At 33.6% G+C, this 10,623-nt stretch overlaps 1 protein-coding gene across 2 annotated transcripts in view; it reads right to left on the bottom strand.

Annotated features, from left to right (window-relative positions):
- LOC107702602 (ephrin type-A receptor 5-like) overlaps positions 1-8,266 on the bottom strand; it is a 107,283-nt gene extending 99,017 nt beyond the window's left edge. For both annotated transcript variants that reach the window (XM_016504974.1, XM_016504975.1), the window contains exons 1-2: positions 7,986-8,266; positions 3,231-3,295 (exon numbers count right to left, since the gene is read on the bottom strand). In XM_016504974.1, coding sequence (XP_016360460.1) covers positions 3,231-3,295; positions 7,986-8,076 — 156 coding nt within the window. In that variant the 5' untranslated portion in view covers positions 8,077-8,266. The remainder of the gene's footprint in view (positions 1-3,230; positions 3,296-7,985) is intronic.
- Between the last annotated feature and the right edge of the window lie 2,357 nt (positions 8,267-10,623).

The following is a 10,623-nucleotide window of genomic DNA, read 5'->3' as shown; positions in this document are numbered from 1 at the left end:
CTAGTTCATGCATTCATGACCTCTAGACTGGACTATTGTAATGCACTGCTAGGTGGTTGTCCTGCATCTTCAATAAACAAACTACAGGTGGTCCAAAATGCAGCGGCTAGAGTCCTTACCAGGTCAAGAAAATATGATCATATTACCCCATATGCCTATAAGGCCCTTAATGGGTTAGCTCATGCGTACTTAACTGGTCTTCTACCACGCTACAATCCATCACGCATAAGCTACTACTAAATATATTTTAAAAACTTAATTTTCTGTAAAGTTGCTTTGCAAAGATTTGTATCGTAAAAAGCGCTATACAAATAAACTTGAATATATATATATATATATATATATATATATATTATTTTTTTTTTATTTTTATTTTTTAAATTTGCATTTGATTTGATTTTCTAGAAAACAATAAGAAAAGAAATATGCCACACAATAATGGCACACTACTATTCATGCTATCCCAAAAAATGAAAAAAAAAAATTTTACTGAACTGATTTCAAGTGAATAACGACTGTTTATTATTGTCTTTTTACAGCAGTGTTGAATTGTGTTTGCATCATTGAATCACTACTTTCATGTGTATCACTGTGAAGCTGCTTTGAAAAAAATCTATATTTTTAATATATTTCAAATAAACAGATAGTACAAAAAATCAGCAATATATTAATATCAAATACTACTATTTATGTTATGATTAACCGTATTTATAATATTAAACGTATGATTAATATTAGTATGTAATTTGTATCTGATATTGTTGCCTGGTAATCTAGTCTGTGAAAGCTAACATGTTTAACATGCATTTTGTATCTTAATTTCTATGGAAACTGTATTGGATAAGGTTGATTTAATGGACTTGAATGAATGAATCAATCAATCAATCAATCAATGAACTTACAAACGAATGAACGTACGAACAAATTAATTAATGACTTCTTTACATCATGACTTGAAAAATCTATGAAAAATCAACATATTAACAGCTCAACCGATTCACTAAGCCCTTTGATCAAACCTCGACACATCTTGCATAATAGCAATACCAGTTAACATCCCATGCTTGCTGACATAATCTCAGACGGCACATGTCACCCTTGAGTAATTTGAACATCTAATAATAGAGAAAAAAATCATTTAATCTAAATAGCCATTGAGGAGGATGTGAAAAGCACTCTGCCGTATCTGACAGTGATTTATCGCTCTCCACATTCCACGTCATATTCCGGATATCACACAAGGATGTTTGTATTTCCATCTGAGAGGAGGAATAATCATCTCCTTTAACAGGTGTTATCCAGCGTGCCTGGAGACTTTAGCATCTATTGTCGGCTCGTATTGTTGCATTGGAGGGCAGGTGCAAGTAAGCACAATGCAAGCGCTCTTTTTTACCATCACAACAGGAAACTGAATTAAGCTATAACTGCACACTGTCAACACTGGATGCAGGCCACGCTAGATAATAATAAAGGCCTTTAAACAGCAGCTGGGATGAGCAAGCTGACATTGAGAATGGAGCAATCACAATGTTTGCACAGTCCTAAAGCAAACACACTTTTCTAATCAAAATCTCAAAATCCAAAACTAGAAGTGAGAGCTGGGTCAGTGCTAAAGGTGTGCAATAGTTACCATCTGCAATAATATCATAATGGTTGTGTTGATACGCGAGCTGACATTATCGAGTATATTTCTCACTCACTTTGAAAAAAACCCAGACAAAAACATGTCTTGAGAATCCAAAATCATTGACTGCGTGAAGAAGCCTTGAGGATGCAGTTAAAATGCCTCAATAATTCAAGTTATGAAAGCAAAAAATGTCCTTGTAAATGTTTGCATTTTTGTATTTATGTAGTTAAGTAATATCAAACAAGAAACGTTTTCCTAAATATTAGCATGTGGGTGTGATCGCAAATGTCATATTATCTTTATGCAACAGTTCATCAAACACAAAGTTAATGTTGAGTAAGTTACATTTTAGACACAATATTGTCTGGTTTTTTTTTTTTCTGTTTTGCTGATGAAAATAGTTCCTAACAAACCCAGAGCAGAACATAACACATAGTGATATTTTGATTGTGAATAAATCTGTTTTTGAACGAATTGCTTGTATGAATGATCCAATGAATCACTCATTAAGACAGGGACTTGGCGCCACCTACTGGCGTATTTATTTATTTGTCCATGACAGGCCTAAACCTATGGAAGCCCGTTTCCGACACAGAATAAAAAGAAAAATGAATAAATAAAAAAGGTATTTGCGACTTTTTATCTAACAATTCAAATATTTTCCTCACAATTCTGACTTGTTTTGCAATTACGACAAAAAAAGAAAGTCACAATTGTGAGATTTAAACTTGCAGTTCTGAGAAATAAAGTCATAATTCTGAAAAATATAGTCAGATTTTATATCTTGCAATTGTGACTTTTTCTCAGAATTGAGTTTTTATCTCACAATTTTGACTTTATAACTCACAATTGTGTGTTATAAAGTCAGAAATGTGAGATATAAACTCGAAATTGTAAGAAAACTATATTTTTGTCAATATTGCACAGCCCTAGTCGGTGCACTATTCTTGTAACAGCAAACTGGGTGAAGTCATGAAGAAGTTAACAAGATGGTGTTGCTTGTTTTTTATTATTTGTATGTATTTATTGGGGGGGGGGGGGGTATAAAAACATTGTGATACTGACAGACCTGAAGCAATCCTGGGATATTTATTTTCATGTTCTGTTCGAGTTTGTAGCTGCTTATTCCTGTCAGCCTGTCAAAAACAACCGAGATACTCAACACATGTTCCTTTTCTGCTGACAAACCATTTCATGTAGCTTCAGCTTTCTTCACTTGGCATTCTCAATGGAAATAGGGAATGCAAAAACAGATATGTATATAAAGTTGGCCAATTGTCGTTAAAATTCAACACATTGTTCAGCGGGTTTACCAATCGGCTGGCTCAACAGAAATGAATCACACTCTTAAGTGTCACAAAGAAATTAAAACAGCAGGTTTAGTGTGTCTTTGTGCCTCTTTCAGAACAAAAAAGGGCTTTCCCTTCTTCTCTCTTTGTCTCTGACCTCTCATAGTCCCTCTCTCTCTCTGTGCTGCGCTCTCCATGTTCTATTATTTTTCACTCGAAACTGTCTTTTCTGCCGTTGAGGGAATCGGAGACCTTGAGATGTTCTCCTAAGCCGGCTCAAAGTGCTGAGAGACAGGAAGATGTGTGGAACTCACCCCATTCTTCGGGTATGCGACCCACCCCAGGTCACCAATTACAGAGCGAGAGTCCAGCAAGTTCACTGCGGGAGAACGAGAAATGGGGACAAATCAATGAACTGGAGTTGTAAAAGCAATATAGAAATAACATTTATATGCAGATTAGATATTCTTTATTACAACATCGTCTTGCTCAGATCTTGTTCGTTTTTATAGATTTTGGTAGCACTTTATTTTACAGTGCGGTCGTTACATGCACCTACTGTAGTAATACATAATTACTACAACTATCCCTAAACCAAACTCTAACTATATAGTAAGTACATGTTGTTAACTAATATAACATAGTAGTTACAATGTAATTACATTGTAACAATGACAACTTAAAATAAAGTGCAAATTGAATTTCTGTACATACACTGTACACACATTCTTCATTTTTTTATGTACTTACATTCTAATTATTATCACACAAATTGTATTTTATCACAGTGTAAACTATAGTTCAGGGTGACTGCATTAGATTTTCTTAGATGTACAGTATGTACACATAATCATATAGTTTTTTAATCCATTTTTATTTTCATCCCTTAATAACAATATAGTTTCAGTCTATTTGTTTTCATACATTAAAAAGTAAAGCACATATGAGTATAATGTAAGTAGATTTCTAATTTAAAATGTTATTAAGTATATTTAATCTGTTTAATTTGAAGTAAAATAAAATGACTATATGAATTACATGAATGCAATAATCTATGACCCTTAAAGAAAAGATGCATGTCTGTAAAATGTTTTAGATGATGCCAATTACGTTATATTGTAACAGGTCCAAATTTAATAAGGACTTGGGTCAAAAATGCAATTATAAATAAAATTAAATTAAATAAAATTAAATTATTAAATTAAATTAAATTAAATTAAATTATAAAATAAAATAAAATAATAAAATAAAATAAAATAAAATAAAATAAAATAAAATAAAATAAAATAAAATAATTTAATTTAATAAAATAAAATAAAATAAAATAAAATAAAATAAAATAAAATAAAATAAAATAAAATAAAATTCAATTCAATTAAATTCAATTAAATATTATGTCTTATGATTTAGGGGGAAAAATTGCCCTTGAAAATCAATCCCAGACAGAAGTATATGTATCTAGAAATAGTATGTATCCAGACACTTCACATCTGAATGCATGCAAAAACAAATGAGATCACATGGGCTTGTTGCAATATTGAACTAAATGTTTCAGAACATTGCGGACAATCATTTGAAAATACCCTATAGAAAATATAAAAGAACATGGAATAATATCTGTTGTATAATCTTTGCCCTTGGTTAAATTGAGTGCACATTCTATGTGAGATGTCTACTAAACAAGCCAGTCTTTCTAGATGATTGTGCCAGTATTTTATGCCCAGAGTAGGTCACAGGTTGTTTTTTATCTGCTGGAACCTTTTACGAATGAGTACGGCCATAGCTAATTAGATGACCTTTACATTCAAAGTCCAATCAGGGCTGCATTTTAATTTGACCTTGTGTTGATCAAAGGTTGTGTGGCGAGACTGTTTAGCATGTGTGAGATGACTCACAATAGCAATATCATTTTGGGAATCAAAACAACAAGCTAATGACTAAGACACCAACACAAATGTCACAATGATGCTAAAAAAAGAAGGTGTAAAGGGTAAAGGGAATGATAGATATTCTGGAATTCAAAGTACATATTTAGGATCATTTTTGCACTTTATGTCCTAATAAATAAGACCAACAGCTGAATGCGAATAATGGTTATTGATCTTAAATATTATGTAACCTCAAATTTGATAATGATTTGTGAGAACACTAAAATACATTTACATTTAATCCACGTGTGTCCTATTTAAATGTCTCTAAATGAGATCTAAATGTGTTTCTTATGAATGACAGACATTGATGCACATTGTCCTACTTAAACTGAAAAATATCCTGGGGAGAATGGCATAAATCTAATTAGCAGAAAGAAATACAGTTCTGAACTAGATAAAAGAGAGGCTATGTCCATCCTTAGGCAGATGCAAATGTCGAAAGAGGTGCAATATGTGGAAATCTAACTTCAGGAGGGGAAAAATACATTATAAACCGAAAAAAGAAAAACACTGAAGAAATAGTGTATGGAAGATTAGTATGTTGCAGAATATTTAACGTAAATATTCTGATTTGTTGCCTTTCTGCTTTGGAATACTCAAGGTTAAACAGTCCAATCGTACTGTAGCTGCAAATATTGTTAATGTTCATTTGAAAGTGCATTACAGATTACAGTTCACGGCAGGTCGCAGCTCTCCGAATCGACAGGTTTATTGAAATTCTGGCAGACTTGCCGCTATTGTGAGTTTGTAGTGGCCGTTGTCTTGCGCGTCTGCTGGGCCATTGTGCCAGTCTGTGTAGGCACCCGAGCGCCCTCCCCCATCCCGCTCTCATTTTTATTGTGCCATCATCAGCGTACAATCAATCAACTCATCCCCACACTTGTCATTGCACTATCCATATGCTGACTTCTGCTCATTAGAATATTTACATATTCTATAGTCTGCGCACTTCAGCTCGAGTGATAAATTGCAACACATCAATTTTACTCACAGATAATTTGTTGACATTTCCCATGGCATCACCGGGTGAAATCTTTTCTTTTTTTTTTTGATGTACGCTAGTTAAAACGTCCAGTAACTTGAAAGGGTTTCACAGGAATACAGTTTTGTGTCCTTGGAAATAAAGCTGTAAAATATGGAATATGATTTGTAGTCGGTGCCTGCTGTTCTCTGACCACTACAAAGCAAATTTAGGGAACTTTGATGAAGCCGTGTCTGTGTTTCCTTTGTCTTTACGCCTCTAATGCAAATGCAGCATCCCACGTGCACACATCAGTAGTGTATGGAAGATTAGTATGTTGCAGAATATTTAACGTAAATATTCTGATTTGTTGCCTTTCTGCTTTGGAATACTCAAGGTTAAACAGTCCAATCGTACTGTAGCTGCAAATATTGTTAATGTTCATTTGAAAGTGCATTACAGATTACAGTTCACGGCAGGTCGCAGCTCTCCGAATCGACAGGTTTATTGAAATTCTGGCAGACTTGCCGCTATTGTGAGTTTGTAGTGGCCGTTGTCTTGCGCGTCTGCTGGGCCATTGTGCCAGTCTGTGTAGGCACCCGAGCGCCCTCCCCCATCCCGCTCTCATTTTTATTGTGCCATCATCAGCGTACAATCAATCAACTCATCCCCACACTTGTCATTGCACTATCCATATGCTGACTTCTGCTCATTAGAATATTTACATATTCTATAGTCTGCGCACTTCAGCTCGAGTGATAAATTGCAACACATCAATTTTACTCACAGATAATTTGTTGACATTTCCCATGGCATCACCGGGTGAAATCTTTTCTTTTTTTTTTTGATGTACGCTAGTTAAAACGTCCAGTAACTTGAAAGGGTTTCACAGGAATACAGTTTTGTGTCCTTGGAAATAAAGCTGTAAAATATGGAATATGATTTGTAGTCGGTGCCTGCTGTTCTCTGACCACTACAAAGCAAATTTAGGGAACTTTGATGAAGCCGTGTCTGTGTTTCCTTTGTCTTTACGCCTCTAATGCAAATGCAGCATCCCACGTGCACACATCAGCTCTCACAAAAAAAAAAAAAAAAGACATATTTTTACCAAAAGTGCCATTGTGGTCCAATGCAACTCATATTTTTGTTAGTGAATTTAACCTTTGAAAATGAAAGATTCATTTGAAACCTTCATGAAGTTCCTTATATATCTTTGTTTGTGTGTGCTGAGAAATCGTATTATATAGGCATTCAATTTCATCTATCGTTTAATATCTGTGTCTTGAAAGACTATGCTACAACAGGTCTTTAATAGACCATTGAATTGGCATTTGTAAAGCTTGACGGTTGAGCTTCACTGAATTGTGCTTTCATTCGGATCTGAGCTGTGATGTTCTTCCTGAACAATACAGATCATAACATATTTAAAGGGACCCAGTGAACATGTTCAAAGGCAATGAAGTGATTCACAATATACTTTATGAATTCATGTTTTCAGTGAATGTGCAATAGTGAATTGAGATGTTTAGAAACCACCTGGCTGGGAGTTTGGTGAACTGTAATCGCTGATCTTCACAGGAACTTCTGCTCCATTAAACAGTCTGGTGTGAAATCATTGTTGGCTTTGTGGATAATATATTACGTAATGCTTCACATATGATATTTCATGCTGTGTGGAGAACATTTCTGTTGGAGAACCATACACGTCACATGCCACAAAATATAGGCTACTACCTATAGACTTATAAAACGTTCTGGATAAGATCTGATAGGTTTTTGATGCATGTTCTGTATTTGTTGTAATAGATGTGGTAAATTCTGCGTGTCTATGAAAAATAATGGTTCTATTTAAAACCAAACAGTTTCACAGGCTAATGCCATTTTAGAGTCTTTTTTTAAGTTCTACTAACAACTTCTTAAAATTATGTTCTGGTCATTTTAAAAACACTGAATCGTGATAATGTAGCGGACTCAGAAACTAACGCACGGATCAAAGGAATCTTTAATTTAACATTAAGAACTTGTGTTTGGTCTCCAAACAATCATATAGCAACCCAAGAACCTCATGGAGCCAAAAACGGTTCTTGATCTGAAGAGCGTTCATTTCCAGGCGGAATCCAGGGACTGTCAACCATCAATCCCTGCAAACAGCACCGTTCCCAGATCCCGCGTCTTACCTTCATTACCGGGAACGCAGAAAGTCCTGAACGCGCCGAGACTGAAGACGCAAATCCAGGCGATGTAACTCCACCGTGAACGCATACTCATCGACTGAAGAAACGTGCCAAATGAATGAAAGTACTGGACTCACATCAGCACCGAAACGATCCTGAGAGAGTTACGGAGGACATGAGGAGCGCGGAACGTAGGTACGCAGGAATAAAAGCACATTTGAGCGAAGAGTGGTGAGTGTTGAAGCGCTCCGGTTTGAGACTCGCGGAGCTGTCAGACACCCACACAGCCGACAGCATGAGGAGGAGGAGGAGGAGTAAACGATTACAGCTCTCCAATAGACATCAACGACTCATCCAGACTAATGAAGGTGTAAATCAGTCGAATCATGCTTCAAAATGACAGCTATGTGCGCATTGTGTCGTATATTATATTGATTGTGTTGGAGTGATACTACGCTGCAATTTCCCTAATGCGAGTAATGAAGCAACACTTTCTATTAAGCCTGTATGCTATATAATATGCTATAATCCCATGTAAAATATATTGAGGTAAAGATGATAGACTACAGTAACTGTATATCCTGTACCTAAATATTGTTGCATTATAATAAACAATGCATTATAAATCTATAAATTCAAAATAATTGTAATCACATAATATACCATAACACGTTCTATCTATCTATCTATCTATCTATCTATCTATCATCTATCTATCTATCTATCTATCTATCTATCTATCTATCTATCATAACACGATCTATCTATCTATCTATCTATCTATGTATCTATCTATCTATCTATCATAACACGATCTATCTATCTATCTATCTATCTATGTATCTATCTATCTATCTATCATAACACGATCTATCTATCTATCTATCTATCTATGTATCTATCTATCTATCTATCATAACACGATCTATCTATCTATCTATCTATCTATGTATCTATCTATCTATCTATCATAACACGATCTATCTATCTATCTATCTATCTATGTATCTATCTATCTATCTATCATAACACGATCTATCTATCTATCTATCTATCTATGTATCTATCTATCTATCTATCATAACACGATCTATCTATCTATCTATCTATCTATGTATCTATCTATCTATCTATCATAACACGATCTATCTATCTATCTATCTATCTATGTATCTATCTATCTATCTATCATAACACGATCTATCTATCTATCTATCTATCTATGTATCTATCTATCTATCTATCATAACACGATCTATCTATCTATCTATCTATCTATGTATCTATCTATCTATCTATCATAACACGATCTATCTATCTATCTATCTATCTATGTATCTATCTATCTATCTATCATAACACGATCTATCTATCTATCTATCTATCTATGTATCTATCTATCTATCTATCATAACACGATCTATCTATCTATCTATCTATCTATGTATCTATCTATCTATCTATCATAACACGATCTATCTATCTATCTATCTATCTATGTATCTATCTATCTATCTATCATAACACGATCTATCTATCTATCTATCTATCTATGTATCTATCTATCTATCTATCATAACACGATCTATCTATCTATCTATCTATCTATGTATCTATCTATCTATCTATCATAACACGATCTATCTATCTATCTATCTATCTATGTATCTATCTATCTATCTATCATAACACGATCTATCTATCTATCTATCTATCTATGTATCTATCTATCTATCTATCATAACACGATCTATCTATCTATCTATCTATCTATGTATCTATCTATCTATCTATCATAACACGATCTATCTATCTATCTATCTATCTATGTATCTATCTATCTATCTATCATAACACGATCTATCTATCTATCTATCTATCTATGTATCTATCTATCTATCTATCATAACACGATCTATCTATCTATCTATCTATCTATGTATCTATCTATCTATCTATCATAACACGATCTATCTATCTATCTATCTATCTATGTATCTATCTATCTATCTATCATAACACGATCTATCTATCTATCTATCTATCTATGTATCTATCTATCTATCTATCATAACACGATCTATCTATCTATCTATCTATCTATGTATCTATCTATCTATCTATCATAACACGATCTATCTATCTATCTATCTATCTATGTATCTATCTATCTATCTATCATAACACGATCTATCTATCTATCTATCTATCTATGTATCTATCTATCTATCTATCATAACACGATCTATCTATCTATCTATCTATCTATGTATCTATCTATCTATCTATCATAACACGATCTATCTATCTATCTATCTATCTATGTATCTATCTATCTATCTATCATAACACGATCTATCTATCTATCTATCTATCTATGTATCTATCTATCTATCTATCATAACACGATCTATCTATCTATCTATCTATCTATGTATCTATCTATCTATCTATCATAACACGATCTATCTATCTATCTATCTATCTATGTATCTATCTATCTATCTATCATAACACGATCTATCTATCTATCTATCTATCTATGTATCTATCTATCTATCTATCATAACACGATCTATCTATCTATCTATCTATCTATGTATCTATCTATCTATCTATCATAACACGATCTATCTATCTA

The sequence above is a fragment of the Sinocyclocheilus anshuiensis genome, unplaced genomic scaffold, assembly GCF_001515605.1.
Source record: "Sinocyclocheilus anshuiensis isolate Anshui unplaced genomic scaffold, SAMN03320099.WGS_v1.1 scaffold210, whole genome shotgun sequence".
In the NCBI taxonomy this organism is placed as follows: domain Eukaryota; kingdom Metazoa; phylum Chordata; class Actinopteri; order Cypriniformes; family Cyprinidae; genus Sinocyclocheilus; species Sinocyclocheilus anshuiensis.
This window is presented reverse-complemented; position numbering and strand designations above follow the sequence as displayed.